The following is a 16,837-nucleotide window of genomic DNA, read 5'->3' on the forward strand; positions in this document are numbered from 1 at the left end:
CGCTCTGTGACCTTGTGCAGTTTATTTAGCTTCTCTGGGCCTTAGTCTCCCCACCTGCAAAAGGGGTGCAGCAAATCCTGCCTTGTGTGAGGAGTAAATGAACCTAAGCCTCCATCCACGGTGTGCCCAGCACTGGTAGATACTTAGTTAAGTTGTAATCCACAGGGACCAGATCACATGCTGGTTGTTACTGGTTACTTGTATTCATTTTCCTGCGTTCTAGAACAGATCAGAAAACGTTTCCTGTCAAGGCCCAAATAGTACATATTTTAGGCTTGGTGGGCCATGTAGCCTTTGGCAGTTATTCAGCTCTGTCACTGTGGCCTCAAAGCAGCTACAGACAGTAAGTAAATAAATGGATGTGGTTGTGTTTCAATAAAACTTTATTTATAAAAAGAGGTAGTGGGCCGGATCTGGCTTATAGGGCCTGAGTTTGCTCATCCTCACTCTCAAGCGTCTCATCGTGGTCTGTTTCTGATTGTTAGTGAGGTCGAACTCCTTTCTACGTACTTGCTGCCCGCTTGGGTTTCCCCATCTGGAAATTGCCTGTTCATATCCTTTGCCCATGTATCTGTTTCCCAGCTGCCTCTGGTTGATTTGTCGGAGTTTCTTTTATATTCTAGATCTTTATTCCTTGCTGGCTTTAGACATTACCGTTATTTTTGAATCTGCCATTTGCCTGTAGTCTTGTTATTGAACTGAAGCCCTTAATTTCATTATATTGCTCTTTTTTTTGGGGGGGGTTCTTGTATGAAATCTTTTTCTGCCCTAGGACAAAGATATTTTGCATTGTGTTTGGTGAGCTTTAGTTTCCCTGTTCGTATTTAGGTCTTTAATCCATCAGGAGTTTATTGTGATACATGGTTTGAGGTTGGGATCCAACTTTATTTTTTTTCCCCTTAAGTGAGTCAGTTTTCCCTACATCAGCTGCAGAATACGCCACGTGGTCATCATTATCATATGCTAAGTTCCCATAAACACATGGTCCTCTTATGGGATTTCTGTTTTCTTCCACTGGTCCTTTATCTGTTTCTGCCATAATTCCACACTGTTTTTGTTACTGTGGCTTTGTAATATGTCTTTATAGCAGGTGGGGCAAGTTCAGGCTTTTCACGAGCAGTCACAAAAGCCAGACGTCTATGCGAACGATCCTAATCCGTTAGTGTTGGCACATGACTCCCTCTAATAAAACACCATGCTCGCCAAAGCAAACTTGTCCAGGGGTTGGTTCCGGCCCCGTGGTTGCCAGTTGGCAGACGCTGCTGAAGCCTTCCCATGTGAGCCTGACCATGTGCTGCGCGTCTGTGGGTTTGCAGTGCTGGAGAAGAGTGAGTTCAAGGACGAGTCCCAGTACTTCCGCTTCCACGCAGACGAGGAGATGGAGGGGACCAGCTGCAAGAACAAACAGCTTCGCAACGACTTCAAGCTGGTGGAGAACATCCTGGCCAAACGTCTGCTGGTAGGAGCAGAGCTGAAGGGCTGCATCTTGCGTCCCGGGCGCAGCCGCAGCCTGGGAGCTGGGCGACCTTCCGATTATGGCTCGAGAAGTTGGGCTCAACTTGGGGCACCCGAGTATGGGGCTTCCAGGTGGTGGCTGGCGACCCTTCCTGGGCCAAGACTGCTACCTTCTTTATGAGGAGATTGGGCTTGCTGGCTCCTTTTCTTTTCCTTTCCTTCTCCCCGCGTCCACCCCACATCCCAGCTTAGTGTCGTGTAGAGAGGTGGGCCCCCCGCAGTGGTTCATCCCAGATAACAAAGCCTTTGGTCTTCCGGTGGTGCCCTATCCATGTTCAGTTGCTCTAATTATCCTGGCAGTAGAGGAAGAACATTTACCAGGCTGTTCAGATATTTCTCCAGCCTAGCCCACCAAGTCCTGTTTCTCTGCCTCCTGATGACCAGCAGCCTCCCTCTTCATGGCTGGTCTGCAGGAGGCAGTCGAGAGGAGGCTCAGCAGGTTAGATTTCCTGTTCTAGCCAGAGTTGGGACTGATGTCTGACTCATATGAAGATGGCATCACTAACTTCCCTCCTGTGGTACTTACGGGGCTCCCATAAATATGGGGATTCCCATTTCTCCCACTATAAAACCCACCAGTGCTCGCCATCATGCTGGGGATGAAATCCAGCCTCTCATCCTGGTTTACAAGAATCTCCCTACCTCTCCAGCTTCATCTCCTGTGTTCTCCCCTCCCTCACCCCACCCCAGCCACTCTGATCTCCTTTCTTATCCTCAAGTACTATGGGCCTGACTCAGGGCCTTTGCACATGCTGTGCCCTCTGCCTGGAACACTTTTTCCGCTCTTCATAAAGTCTGTTCCTCATTTCAGTCAGGTCTTCTCAGCCCAGAGAACTCCTCCAGGACCCCTGCCATGCCGTGGTCTATCCCTTTAAGTGCTTGATTTTAATCGGACTGTGTACACTCTCTGCATCGCATTCTGCATTTGCTCATTTGTTTGTAGTCTGTCTTCCCCACCGGACAGTCAGCCGCAGCGGGGCAGGAACTGTCTGTCTTGTCCAGCCCTGTTTCCGGGGCCCAGTAAAGCACTTGGCTCACATAGTGGGCAGCAGCTCAGCAAATATTTGTTGAACAAATAAATGCATTTCTCTGTCCCCCCCCCTCCACTGAACCCCCAAACCTCCCAACCTGCCTGCCAGCCTGCAGTGGGGAAGGACTGCTCCTCCCTAAGCTCCTTTCATGTCCTTAGGTTCTTGGCGGCTGGACACCTCTGGATCTGTTTTACTCATTAAGCCGGCGAAGGCTTACTGAGCACCTACAGTTTGCCAGCAGATGGGGAGATAGTGTGTATAGCCGAGGAGACTCGGCGCTCAGGTTGGGAGGAGAAAGGGGAGAAAGGCAGTGAAAAGTAAGAAGCATGTGGTCAGCACCAGGCTGAGGCGCGAGCCAGGGGGTGTGTCTTCCCTTGGCAGGTGTGTATTGAGCACCTACTGTGTACTTGCTGCTCTTTGTATTTAATTTCATCCTGCCGCGCACCCCCGCTCCATGTAGGTCTGGGGCACGAGGAGCCGGCGGAATCGCGGTCTCGTGGGGTCATGTTGGGGCTGGCAGCAGGCCCCGCTCACCACCTCACCGGGTCTCTCTTGCCTTGGGCCCTCAGATCCTGCCCCAGGAGGAGGACTACGGCTTTGACATCGAGGAGAAGAACAAGGCCGTGGTGGTGAAGTCGGTCCAGAGGGGCTCGCTGGCTGAGGTGAGGCTTCTCAGAGGGGCCCCCGGCACTGTCCGTCGTTCCTCCTCGCTTGTTGCCCTTTGGGCACACTCAGGCCAGGGCAGGCTCGCCTGCCGTCCCCGGGGGGAGCTGTGAGAGAGCCCCCTGCTCGGGGCTGTCCTCCCAGCGTGTGTGCCGCCGCTCCCCTTGCGGCCCCGTGGGGAGGTGCAGGAGAAAAGCGGGTTTCTGAATCAGGTAGTTTCCTGCGTCGGCTGTGATGCGGGGCAGACTACAGCGACTTGAATAATAGGACAAGGTGGTGGCTCTGCCACGGACGTGACATGAAGATGAGGGAGGAAGGAGAGCCTGGGCAGGCCGAGGGTTCAGCCCTGCTCCCCCCAGCTGCTCCCGGGGCTGTGGAGTTGGGGGGGGCACCTGCTGCATTGTCGGGTGCTCTGCTTGCGTCCTTGTAGCGGTTAGGGACGCTTTGGGCAGCGGGTGGCCACGTGCTCGCCTCCTAGTGGCCGGAGCCATTGCATGGATGGTTAGAAGAAGGTGGCTGTGAGTCTCCGTTCAGGGTCAGCACCTCTGGCCTTCCTGGCCAAGCCGTCATGGTCACAGGGCGGCGGCCCCCGTTCGATGCCTTGTGTCCTCACATGGCAGGTGGGAAGCAGGGGCGGGCCACGGCCCTTCCTCCTCAAGGAAAAGTCTTTCCCGCTAGCGCCTGCGGTAGGCTTCCCTGCAGAGCTCATTGGCTGGAGCCGGGCCTGCTCAGCCACTGAACTGCTGACCACAGTGGGACGCGGGGCTGCCCTGGGGGGCTCACTCCGGGCGTGCTCGGTCCAGGAAGGGAGGCTGGTAACCTCGTGTGCTTGTCTCCCCCCCACCCCCGCCAAGATGGCTGGCCTGCAGGTGGGGAGGAAGATCTACTCCATCAACGAGGATCTGGTGTTCCTGAGGCCCTTTGCTGAGGTGGAGTCCGTCCTCAACCAGTCTTTCTGTTCCCGCCGCCCGCTGCGCCTCCTGGTAGCCACCAAGGCCAAAGAGTGAGTGTCCCCTGATGGGGCGTCCGGCTCATCTTCCTCTCGGGCTGAGGAGTTGCCCGAGTGCCGGGGGGGGGGGCGGGTGGTGGGGCCCCGGGTTGTCCTGGTTCCCCGTGGATGGGGCTCGTTCTACAGGCACGTGACATGAGGCTGCTGCTTTCATTCATTGAACAGATGTTTACTGAACGCCTACTATGTGCTGAGTGATGTTTCAGGCTGTGGGGATCCAGCTATGCCTGGTGGACACATTTCTTCCCTTCATAGATCTCAGTCTAGCTGGAGGGTAGGGCAGGAGACAGACAGTAAAACAAAATAGAGAAGTAAGAGACATAGTGAACCAGGTGGTAGTAAGGCTGGGCCAGTCTCTATAGCTGGGAAAGGAGATGGGCTGTGTTGGGGGGATGGCGGTCAGAGAGATGCCACTGTGAACTGATGTGAAGACCGAGGAGGGAAGGGAAGGAGTCAAGGGGAGGAAGAGCGTTCCAGGCAGAGGAGACAGCCAGTGCAAAGGTCCTGGGGTGGAACCGTGTCTTGTAGCTTTGAGGAATAGCAAGGAAGCTGGTGGGGTGGAGCAGAGTGAGTGAGAGGGAGGGGTGGGTGATGAGGTCAACCAGACAAGGGAGGTCAGGCCTTGTAGGACTTTGTGCCCATGGTAAGGACTGTAGAGCCACTGGAAGGTTCTGAGCAGAGGCAAGGCATGATGTGATGTAAATTCTGGAAGAATCCGTCTGGCTGCAGGTGGAGACTAGATTGTCAGGGGCAAAGGTGGCAGCAGGGGAGGGGTGAGGAGGCTGGTAGCCCGGCCCGGCCCAGCCCAGTGTGGTAGCCGCAGAGGTGGTGAGAAGTGGTCGGATGCCACATATAGGTGCAGGGAGAAGCGTTTTCTATTTTAAAAGTTGTGCATTTGGTTTTCATTTCTCTCTTCTATTTAAGGCAAATGCTCCCAGTTTCCTATTGACGGGAGTGATGGAAAGTTTTAACGATGATTCTTTCAGTGAGAAGGCAAGCCAATTTAGGGAAGATGATTGATAGTTTGGTATGTGGAAGTGGCAGAAATCACCCAGGGGAATGTGTCTGCTTAAAGTTCTGGAAATGCCTGGGGTTTGAGAACAGACTCCCTAGATGGTTTTATGTGGCTGGTGGGGATGGGAAGAGGACCTTCAGGCCCACTGTGGGGGACATGCCCTTGACAGGGAAGCACATTCCTACATCGAAGCTGCTGGATGAATGTCACCCGCCCCACAGCCCTGGGTGGGCGCTGCCCGCTGTGCTCTGGCCATCCACCTGTGGAATGGCCAAGACCTGGCCTTTCCAACTGTGTTCTCTAGGGGACACTCGTGGGCATTTTTCTAGAGTCAGCCCCAAGCCATTCTGGGTCATTTCTCACCCTCCCATCTGTGATTGTTGGACAGAGTATTTGCAGCCTGTGGGGCTGGTTTGACCACCAAGAGGCCCCCTCTCCCCAAGAGAGTGACGGAGAAGGCACGGGAGGGTGATCTGGGATTTCCATGCATGGATTCACTCTCCTAGGGCAGGACGGGTGGTTCTGAGTCATTAAAGGTGCTGGAGGTATGGGCTCTGGTTAAATGAGGTTTGTCTGTCTCTTTGGGAGCCGGAAGTCTGCCATTGCTACTCCTTTGGGCTGGATGTCCCCACAGTCTGGGAGGCAGGGGCTCCCAGGGCGGCCCCCGGGGCTATGGGGCATAATACTGCTTCTCTTACCGCTGCCCCTACCTGGTGCAGGATCATCAAAGTTCCTGACCATCCAGAGGCTCTGTGCTTCCAGATCCGTGGAGCTGCCCCGCCGTACGTCTACGCCGTGGGCAGAGGTGAGCCTGGCAGACAGAGCGGGGCGGGGGGTTTGGGAGATGGGTCTGTGTGTGTGACCAGCAGGCCTGTGCCTCATTAGCACTCACTTTCCTCACCCGGAGCAAAGGCTTACGAGCGCCGACGTCTCTGGGGGTCAGGTAGTCACAAACGGACGGCTGAGGGGAACGCATAGGGAGTGGTGGGGACTATGGCAAGGTGAGAAAAGACATGCTCATCTTAAAAGGGGTTCATTTTTCCTCCGCTCAAGCTCATTTTTGCCAGGTAGGGATGTGGGCCCATCCTTGCCAGACCTGAGTTTTTAAAGGAAGCCAGAAATGGGAATTTTGGCCACCCTTGTGTGGTCAGATCCAGCCCGAGGGCCGACGGTCAGAGACCCCTGCTTTCACAGTGCCTCGTCCGTGCGCGCTGCTCCCAGGGTAACTCTGTCCTGGAGACGAGGCCAGATAGGTCTGAGGGTCTGGCCTCCGAACCCTCTTTGTATCTGAGGGCCCCACTTCTAAAGTTGAGACATGAATTGTCCAGTTTTGTGGTCTGAGTTGTCGTATGAGTTGACGAAGGAAACGCCTGTCATGGCAGAAAGTTACCGTGAATTTGTTAACTATTTTAAAGCGGATTTTTAGTTTCTCCTCGAAGCAGTGGTTCTCCACTGGCGGGGCGGAGGGTACTTTCACCCTGCAGAGGGCATCTGGCACTCTCTGGAGACATCTTTGGTTGTCAGAACTAGGGGTGGGGCTGCTATGGGCGCCTCGGGTGGGTAGAGACCGGGATATTCCTGCACACCCTGAGCCGTGCACCGGGGGCCCCCCAGCAGAGACTTGCCCGGCCCCAGACGTCAGGAGTGCCGAGGTGAGAAGGCCGGCCTTGTAGTATCTACAGAGAGTAGGTGTTTATAGGTGAGCCCGGCTGAAATAGGAAAGCAGCTAAGATTTCTTGAGCCCTTACTAAGAGCAGGGCGTGGGGCTAAACGCTCTCCAAGTTTAACTCCCAGTCTCTCGAGAATCCTATGAGTAGATACTGTTAGTGTCCCCCTTTGACAGATGGGAAACCAAGGCACAGAGAGGTTGGGGAGCATTGCAGAGGTCACACAGTTGGTCATGGCAGAGCCCGGTTTTGAACTCCAGCCCCTGGGTCCAGGTGGGTACTCGTTACCATCACACCAGACAGGTCTGATCTTCTCCCAGGCACGGATGGAACTTTGGCATTCATGTGTATTTCCAGACTCTTCATATTAACCACACAAAACCCTGGGGGCCAAGACCTGTACTTTGGGAGTCATGGTATAGCCGAAAAAGCATGCACTTGGGAGTCTGGTAGACCTGGGTTCGAATCCTGGCTTCTCCTTGCCGAGTGACCTTGAGAGAGTCACTGCCTCTCTGAGCCTTTGTTTCCCTGTCTGCAAAATGGGGCCGAGCCTGTCACATCGCAGGTTGCTGAGGGATCTTAAAGGAGGTGAAGCGCCAGAGCGAAACGTGCCTGGGTTCGCACCCAGCCTTCCTTGCTGTGTGACTGTGGGCTCGCTGCTCAGTTTCTTCTTCTGTGAAACGGGAATGCCAGTCCCTGTCCTGCCTGCTGGGGTGGGTTGGAGAGTGGCTCTAGGGTGGGAGGGATGGGGGTGGAATGTCTGGGTATGTGTTTGGGGGGTTGGGGTGGTGGGTGGGGTGGGGGCCAGTGTTCATCTGGTTACTTGCCCTTGCCTGCTGCTGCCCCAGCCTCTCTGCCTAGCGTTCACCCTCAGACACTCCTGTCCCCTTAGGCTCCGAGGCTGCGGCTGCTGGGCTCTGTGCCGGCCAGTGCATCCTGAAGGTCAATGGCAACAACGTGGTGAGCGAGGGTGCACCGGAAGTCCTAGAGCACTTCCAGGCATTCCGGAACCACCAAGAAGAGGCCCTGGTGAGTCAGCCAGCAGCCAAGGGGATGGGGATCGGGGAAGCCCTGCTCAGTGGGGCGGGGGGGCTGAGGGCCACCTCCCTTCCTTGTGGAGAGGCCTGAAGGCACCTCAGCGTTTGGGGTGGGGAGGGGCTGCCTACCTTGCGGGGCTGAGCTGGGCTTGGGCTCTTGCCCGCTCTGTCTCCCTGGACCGGAGCTGGGCCGTGATACTTCACGGTCTCGATTGTCACAATTGTGACATGGGTGTGATAAGACCCTTTTTTCTTACCGCATAGCACATTGGGCAAAGAGTCGATGGTAGAAGTTGATGTTCTAGTTGGGTTGGGGGCCGGGGTCCTGGGGTGGGTGGCACTCATTCACTGGTTCATCCAATAAGTGTTTATTGAGCACCTGCTATGTGCCTGGCATGTTTGTGGGCCCTGGGGCTGCGGGAGAGACAACGGGTGTGCTCCCATGGGTCTGAGCTCTGTTTTCAAAGGCTCCCCTCTCGTCTGGCTTCTGTATGGAGCATAGACTCTAGAGGGTGAGGGCCGAGCATGACTGGAGGTCCCTCAGCAAGGTTCCAGAGCGAAGTCTTAGAGGACTCTCCCAAGATGGTGTCACCAGCAGGCGAGAAGCCTGGGCTTTGGAGTCAGGGAACAGCCACTCCCTTAGCCCCGTCCCTTCCTCCCTGGGCTCCTGGTGTCACGGCGCCCTCTTACTCTGCCCTTCTGGTAGGGTCTCTACCAGTGGGTCTACCACACCCACGAGGATGCCCAGGAGGCCCGAGCCAGCCAGGAGGCCCCCGGCGAGGACCCCCAGTCCGACTCAGGTAAGGGGCCAGGCGGGCTGTATAGCCGAGACTCCAGCGGGGACTGGTCCTCTTCTGTGTCCGAGGTCCTCCGAGGTCCTTCCTGCTCCCGGCCAGGCTGTGTTGGTGCCACCAGCTCTGCGTTACGTTCTGCCTGCACCTGTGACACAGTGCCCACACACACGCCTTTATTTCCTCACAGCACTGGAGGTCAGGCGTCCACAGTGAGCCTCGTTGGGCCATTGGCCAGGTGTCAGTGGAGCTCTGGTTCTTTCTGGGGCTCTAGTGGAGAATCCATATACTTGCCTGTTGCAGCTTCTAGAAGCTTCCTGCATTCCTTGGCACACGTGGTCCCTTCCTCCATCTTCAGAGCCAGCAGTGTTGGCCTGAGTCCCCCTCACACGGCTTTCTCTCTCATTCTGACTCTCCTGCCTTCTTCTTCCCCATTTAAGGACCATGTGGTCACACTGGGCTCATCTGGATAACTCAGGATAATCTCCTTTGATTCTAAAGTCAGTTGGTTAACACACTTAATTCCATCTGCAACCGTAATCCCCTCCCCCTTGCCGTGGAAAGCATACTTATGGGGTCCGGGCGTTAGGGCATGGACATCTTTCAGGGGCCAATATTCAGTCCGTCCACTGAGAGCTCCCGTCTTTACTTCTAGCCCAGCCTCAGCCCTGAACTCCAGACCCGTCTTTCTACCGGCCATCCCTGGGATGTCCATCAGACACGGCACGCTTAGCATGGCCCAAATTGAAATCGTAACCTCGCCCTGAAACCTGGTCCTCCCCTAAGTGTCCCTGTTCCATCCTTCCAGATTCTCGGGCCCCAAACCTTGGAGTTCGTCTTGACTTTTCTCTTTCTCCTCTCGCCCTGCACCTTGATCCCAGCAGCGCACCTGTTGCCCTACCTTCCTCCTGCATCCAGAATCAGACCACTTCCCACCCCCTCCATTACTGCCTGGCGTAAGCCACCATCGTTTTTTTTTTTTTTTTTTTTTTTTTTTTAGAGATTTTATTTATTTATTTGACAGAGATAGAGACAGCCAGCGAGAGAGGGAACACAGGCAGGGGGAGTGGGAGAGGAAGAAGCAGGCTCATAGCGGAGGAGCCTGATGTGGGGCTCGATCCCACATCGCCGGGAGCACGCCCTGAGCCGAAGGCAGACGCTTAACTGCTGTGCCACCCAGGCGCCCCGCCACCATCCTTTTTACCAGGACCCCTGCACTAGCCTGCTCACTGTTCTTCCTGCCCTGCCTTACTTATTTCTCCTGCAGGCTCTTTTCAAAAAACCGAACAGAACCTTCTGGTGGCTCCCACCCTACTCCAGGCAAAGACTGAGTCCTCCTCCTCGCAAAGACCAAGTCCTCCTCATGGTCTTCCAGCCCCAGCCCGGCTCTCCAGCTGTACCTCCCAGCACTTTTCATCTTGTGCTCTCTGCTCCATCCACTCCAGTCTCTTGCTCTCAGATACCAAATGTACTCCTGCCCCAGGGCCTTTGCACTTGCAGCCCCCTCCCTGCCTTGAAGGCTCTCCTCCAGAGTACTTCTTACCTCATGCTCTTCACCTCACTCAGCTCTCTGCTCAAATGTCACCTCGTCAGGGAGGCCACCTGAGCACCCTGGTTAAGCCCTTCCTTTTCCTCAGTGTCTCCTTATCCTATTTTATTTTTCTTTGCTGCAAATATTAGTTAACATATCATACAGTTGTTGGTCTGTTGTTTTCCCCACTAGAGCCTAAAATCCACGAGGGCAGGGGCGTTGTTTGTTTTCTTCCTTGCTGGATCCTCAGGGCCGAGAACCGTGCCTGGCACACCGTAGGCACTCAGTAAACGTGTAGTTTGAATCGTAGCCTGTTTCCTGCAGTTGCTTCTCCGGACTCTGCCTTGTGTTTCTGCTGGGCTGGAGGCAGAGGCTGTGGGAAGAGTAGGGGCTTCGCATGCCTCTGCATCTGACATCTGTGGGCTCCGTGCTGCACTCACGGTCAGCAAAGAACAGGGTTTATGGGGTTGTTTGGGGAGCCGTCCCCCTACTGTGAAGTACACACAGCGTGGCCGAGGGATCCTGAAGGGGACAGGCTGATGGGGAGGGAGGAGAGGCCAGTTGGCAGCTCTGAGAGGAAAGGGCTGTGGGCCTTCTTCCCCAGCCTGTGGGGGACCCCTGATAATGACGGTCAAGTATGCCGAGAGAAGCTGGCAGTTTCTCCTGTTCAACAAGGAGAAGCGCCTGCTGTATGCCAGGTCCCGATCTAGGAGCTGGGGGTCCATAAAAACATTGGTTTCTCTTTTACATGCTGTTTTCTGCCCACGGTGGTTCTAGTGACTTGGAGTCCGCAGTTGAAAAAGAGAATGTCTTCTCTTTGTAGATGCAACAAAAGTCCCAGACTTGACTCTCATTGGCCTAGCGTGGGTCACATGCTCGTTTCTTCAGTCCAGCTTCCAGGTGGACAGAGTTTCTGTCCTCATGGTGCTGACCTGAGGGGAACAGACTGGGAACAGAAAAACTGACAGGTAGTGGCATCGGATGGGTGTGAGGGTACGACAGTCCTGGTGTGTGTGTTGAGAGGTGCTCTTTGGGGCAGGTATCAGGGAAAGCAGTTCAGTCCAATAAAGTGCCTGCGTCATTTTCTAGACATGTCACTACCGAGCTGTGTGGCCTCTGAGGAATCACTTAGACTCTCTGGGCCTATGTTAATCAGGACTGAAACTGGGCTACATAAAAACAATGGCTCAGCAAACTAAAAAGTGCATAGGGTCAAGCAAGCTTCAGGTCTGGCTCTATCCAGTTCTACGTATAGTCTTGGCAAGAGTCTCTCTCTTTTTGTCCGGTTCTCGGCTGTGCTCTCTCTGTTTTCTGCCTGCGGTGGTTCTAGCACCTTGGAATCCCATTGAAAAAGAGAATGTCTCATTCTCTTTGCAGATCCAACAAAAGTCCCAGACTTGACTCTCATTGGCCTGGTTCAGGTCAGGCCTGCTCGTTCCTGAACCAATCATTGCAAATAGGGGAGATCGAATTGCTGCTTGGCCAGGCCTGTGCCTCTGGGGAAGGCTGTGGTCAGGGCTTCCTTCTTCTGAGCCTCAGAGACTGGGAATGGGGCACAAGGGTTGAACCCTAGCAGGAGAATCGAGGACAAGGGGTGAGCAAGAGTGGGCTGGCCAGGATGGGCAGGGCTGCCGCACAGGCTTTGTCTCCCTATGTGTCCCACGTGAGCCACTGCGGTGCTGGGTCGGGGGGCGGGCTGGCTCGGGGGTGGTGCCCCCTCCTCAGGGCTGCCTGTCCCTTTGGTTTCCAGCCTTCCCCCTGCTGTCCCTGGGGCCCCAGCTGAGCCTGCATGAGGACAGCCCTGTGGTCACCCTGACCGTGGACAACGTACACTTGGAGCATGGCGTGGTGTATGAGTATGTGAGCACTGCGGGCGTCAAGTGCCACGTGCTGGAGAAGATCGTGGAGCCCCGTGGCTGCTTCGGCCTCGCCGCCAAGGTCTCACTGGGTGCTGCCCTGCCCTGGGCGGGGGGTTGGAGCACCTCATTCTCGTTTTCTCAAACTTAGCCTGGAGCCCTGAAATCTAGCCGCCCCACCACTTGGTAGCCGTGGGATTTAGGAGAGTAGCTTTTTTTTTTTTTTTTCTCTTTAGCCTCAGCTTAGTTATCCGCAAAATGGGCCAGTAACAGACCCCGTCTCCCAAGGCTATTAGGAAGCATAGAGGAGTCACTGTAGATAAACTGCTTAAGGCCCCCCTTGGTGCAGTGAGTGCTCAGTGGTTGTTCGTGTTTCTACAGATCCTCAAGGCCTTTGCTGCCGATGACAGTGTCTTTGTGCAGAACTGTGGGCGGCTCATGGCCCTGAACAACAACATCAAGACCATGTCCCACTACGAGTTCCGCAACATCTGTGACACCAAGCTGGAGAGCATTGGCCAGAGGATCGCCTGCTACCAGGAGGTACCTGCCCCAGAGGGTCTCAGCCTGGGGTATCTTGGTTGCAAATGTCAAAGTCCAACCCAAGGTAGATTAAACAAACAGGAGCATTAATTGGTTTATGTTACCGAAAAGTCTGGAGGTGAACTTCAGGCATGGTTGTATCCAGGTGCTCACACAGCCATCACACCATCACGAGAATGCGGCCTCTCTCCTTCTCGTGCCTGTGCTTTCCTGTGTTGACTTCATCTTCAGGCAGGCCCTTCTCGCATGGTGACAAAATGGTCCCCAGTAGCTCTAGCCTCAGCAACCCCAGTAGAAAAGGAACTCAGTGGGAACTCTTACTGGCTTGGCTTGGGTCCCTTGTCTAGCCCTGTACCAGTCACTGCAGGGATGGGAAGGCCAGCCTTTCTTATACCTCATGGACTGTGGGTTGGGGAGAGATGGTTCCTCAAGGATAGCTCAGGGCAGGTAAGATGAAGAAATGAATGTAGGTATGTACTTGGAGGCCTCCAGTTTCTCCACACCTTCCCTGAAATCTGGGTGCAGTGAAAGGCCGTGTAGGGGAATCCACTTTTCCATTTGAAGCTGTTGGCATTTTGTCCAGTTTTGGAATGTCTGGCCCAGGCTAGGATGAAGTGGGTGCTGGGGGTGGTCCGGAATTCCAAGCCCCTGAATCATGACCCCATGTCCCCCACCTTTCTCAGTTTGCAGCCCAGCTGAAGAGCAGGGTCAGCCCACCCTTCAAACAAGCATCCCTGGAGCCCCATCCACTGTGTGGCCTGGACTTCTGCCCCACCAATTGCCACGTCAACCTCATGGAAGTGTCCTACCCCAAGACCACTCCCTCAGTTGGCAGGTCCTTCAGTATACGTTTCGGTCGTAAACCCTCCCTCATCGGCCTTGACCCCGAGCAAGGTAACTGCATGTGTCTGCTAGATGTTGTGTTCAGGTCTACGGATACATAAACGGAAACAGGTCCAGAGGCCAGCAGTCCAGGACTAGAGCGGTGGCTCCCCAGTCAGTCGTCAGGGATCCAGGTTCCTTCTACCCCACCATCTCTAGATGTGGCTTCCTTCCTGAAGGATGCCTTATGATATAAAGTAGCTGCTGGAGTACCAGCCATCATGTCTGTATTCCAGTCAGGAAAAGTTTCATGGTATTTAAAAGCCTATTAGCACCAAACTGAAGCTTTCTTCTCGAAGTCATCTAGTGGGTTGAATATTTAACAGGGAGTTTTTCTCACTCATTGGGATCCTTGAAATAGGTTTGTATATTTCTGTGTAAGGGTTATATGGGTGTCTGGGGCTGTTTCCAAGTGAGCTCCCCCTCCCTCCACTGTAGGCCACCTGAACCCCATGTCCTACACCCAGCACTGTATCACCACCATGGCTGCCCCATCCTGGAAGTGCCTGCCTGCTGTGGACGGGGACCCCCAACACCAGGGCCTCAACGACAGCGGCTTTGGGTCAGCCAGTGAAACCGCTGGCCAGGAGGACCGGGGCCTAAGCTTTCTACTCAAGCAGGAGGACCGTGAGATCCAGGGAGCCTACCGGCAGCTCTTCACCAAACTGGACGTGGCCTTGAAGGAGATGAAGCAGTACGTCAGCCAGATCAACAGGTGCGCTCTGGCCCCGGTGGGGGGAGTGGGCCAGGGAGGGGTGGGGGTGGGGGTCAGATTTGCCAGCCTCAGCAATGCCGGCATTTTGGGTAGAATAAGCCTTTGTAGTGGGGGAAGGGCTGTCGGATATCTTCTAGGCGACTTAGCGATGCCCCTGGTCCGAGGTTGTGACAGCCGAAAATGTCCTCAGACATTGCCTGATGCCCCGTGGGTGGGTGGGGGGCAGAGTCCCCCATGATTGAGAACCGCGGCTCTAATGAAATAATGGACGTGAGCAGCGATCATTAGGAGACGCTGACACTATTTGGAGAAAGGTTTGGGGGGGACTTCCTTTGCAGAAAGAGAGACAGCTGGACACGTCCTTTGTGGTGTCATGCCACGGGACACGCAACGGAAATGCGCATCCTCCAGCCAAAGTCTGGGTCTCACTACTTGGCGACAGGATGTGGGGGATGGAGGATGCTGGACTGGCACTTTGGGAATACAGTTGGCCAAATCCATAGGGTGGGCGATTCTAGAAGACAAGTGGCCCAGTCTCTTTAACACATAAATGGTGGTGGGCGGGGAGCAGGTACAGGGAGGAGGAGGAGGAGACTTGAGACATACATGGGCCACATACAGCATCTGGACCCCATCAAGATCCTGTTTTTAACACACCAGCTGCGAAAAGACACTTTCGAGACTGTCAGGGACATTTGAATGTGGATGGGGGTACGAGATGGTATTAAGGAATTATTAATTATGTTAGGTATGGTGATAGCCGTCTGGTTATGTTTGAGAGAATGTTCCTTGGCCTTGACACTGTTGACATTTCGGGCCACGTTGTTCTTTGTTGTGGGGCCATCCCGTGTGCTGTAAAATACTTCGTGGCATCACTGGCCTCTACTCACTGGAGGCCAGAAGTGGTCCCCTTGTCCCCCACGTCAGTTGTGACAAATAGAAATGTTTCTGGACGTTGCTAAATGTTTGCCTCTCAGGAAATATGCTAAATTGCTAAATGCTTCCGGGGGGGTGGGAGTAGGGGTGGCAGTTAAGAACGTTGCTTTAGAAGAAGGCCTTACGGGGCACCTGGGTGGCACAGCGGTTAAGCGTCTGCCTTCGGCTCAGGGCGTGATCCCGGCGTTGTAGGATCGAGCCCCACATCAGGCTCCTCTGCTATGAGCCTGCTTCTTCCTCTCCCACTCCCCCTGCTTGTGTTCCCTCTCTCGCTGGCTGTCTCTATCTCTGTCAAATAAATAAATAAAATCTTTAAAAAAAAAAAAAAAAAAGAAGAAGGCCTTACATTCTAGAGACGCATCTGGAAGTATTCATGGGGGAAATTATATGATGTCTTAGATTTGTTTTAAATACTCCAGCAGAGATAAAGGCAGTGGCAACAACTGAGGAGACAGAGGTGGGCCTTGAGTTGCCACGGCTGCAGCTAGCTGCTGGGTCCCTGGGGCTTCTCGTACTGTTCCTTCTACTTTCGTGTACATTGGAAATTGTCAGTGATAAAGGGAAAATAACGTAAGGTCTGGAGACAATAGCTGGGCGACCTCTCTGAGCCTCACCGGTAAAATGGGGCTGATTCTCACCCTGACCTTGCCGAGGGGTAGTAGGACCGCATCAGCCAGGGTCTGTTCATCACTTGCAAGGTACCGGCCGCTTTCCAAACATTTTACATAAGTCCCTTAATCTTTACAGCAGCCTAGGATATAGATACTGATAGGACTCCATTTGACAGCTGAAGAAACTGAGTCTCCAAGAGGTTAAATAGTTGCTCTAGGTCTCTAAGCTAGTAGGAAACGGTAGCATTGCGATCTGAATCTGGGACCTGTCTTAAAACCCTATACTCTTAACCGTTATAGTCTGTGCCAGGGACTGACAAACTATGGCCTATGGGCCAAATCCAGCCTGGCCCACTGCTTGTTTTTTTAAATAAAGTTTTATTGGAACACAGCCATGTCCATTTGTTTACATCTTGTCTGGGATGCAGCAGAGTTGAGTGGTTGAGTAGTAGCAGACTGTATGGCTTACAAAGCTGAAGAGATTTGCTCTCTGGGCCTTTTTAGACTCAGTTTCCTAGTTGTGTTCTGTGCTTTTGAGCCTTCTGTGGCTTCCCCATGAAATAAACCTCACACCGCCTACAGGAGTACAGGAGGGACGGTGTATGCACATCTGCACGATTGCTGGCCGGATTTTCAGGGAAGGGGTAGGAAGCCTTTGATGGGTCCCTGTGTTTTGGGTCAAAGGCGAGGCCTGAGGGCAGGGCCTTATCTGGGACCTCCCTGGAGGGGAGTGAAGCTGTGGGCCCGTGCCTTTAAGTTGACACTCTTTGCTCCCGCAGGTTGCTGTCCACCATCACGGAGCCCACCTCCGGTGGGTCCTGCGATCCCCCCTTGGCCGAGGAGGCCTCATCCCCCCCGCTGGCCAACGAAGACACCGAGATGGACAGGGCCGACCACGGGGGCATCAAGAAGGTGTGCTTCAAGGTGTCTGAGGAGGACCAGGAGGACTCGGGCCATGACACCATGAGCTACCGCGACTCTTACAGGTGAGGGCATCACGTGGGGATCCTGGGGGGTTGACGTGGATGGCTGGGG

The 16,837-nt window shown here is 54.4% G+C and overlaps 1 protein-coding gene across 1 annotated transcript in view; it reads left to right on the forward strand.

The window, feature by feature from the left end:
• The window catches only part of PREX1 (phosphatidylinositol-3,4,5-trisphosphate dependent Rac exchange factor 1), a 174,615-nt gene that overhangs the window by 137,120 nt on the left and 20,658 nt on the right, over positions 1-16,837 (forward strand). The window contains exons 16-26 of the mRNA XM_087853518.1: positions 1,317-1,459; positions 3,116-3,208; positions 4,064-4,212; positions 5,953-6,038; positions 7,793-7,929; positions 8,644-8,737; positions 12,010-12,197; positions 12,497-12,658; positions 13,342-13,552; positions 13,979-14,255; positions 16,582-16,788. Of these exons, the coding sequence (XP_087709644.1) occupies positions 1,317-1,459; positions 3,116-3,208; positions 4,064-4,212; positions 5,953-6,038; positions 7,793-7,929; positions 8,644-8,737; positions 12,010-12,197; positions 12,497-12,658; positions 13,342-13,552; positions 13,979-14,255; positions 16,582-16,788 (1,747 nt within the window). The remainder of the gene's footprint in view (positions 1-1,316; positions 1,460-3,115; positions 3,209-4,063; positions 4,213-5,952; positions 6,039-7,792; positions 7,930-8,643; positions 8,738-12,009; positions 12,198-12,496; positions 12,659-13,341; positions 13,553-13,978; positions 14,256-16,581; positions 16,789-16,837) is intronic.

This window comes from Ursus americanus, chromosome 22 (assembly GCF_024610735.1).
Source record: "Ursus americanus isolate L20-20 chromosome 22, mUrsAme1.1.p, whole genome shotgun sequence".
Classification (NCBI taxonomy): Eukaryota; Metazoa; Chordata; class Mammalia; order Carnivora; family Ursidae; genus Ursus; species Ursus americanus.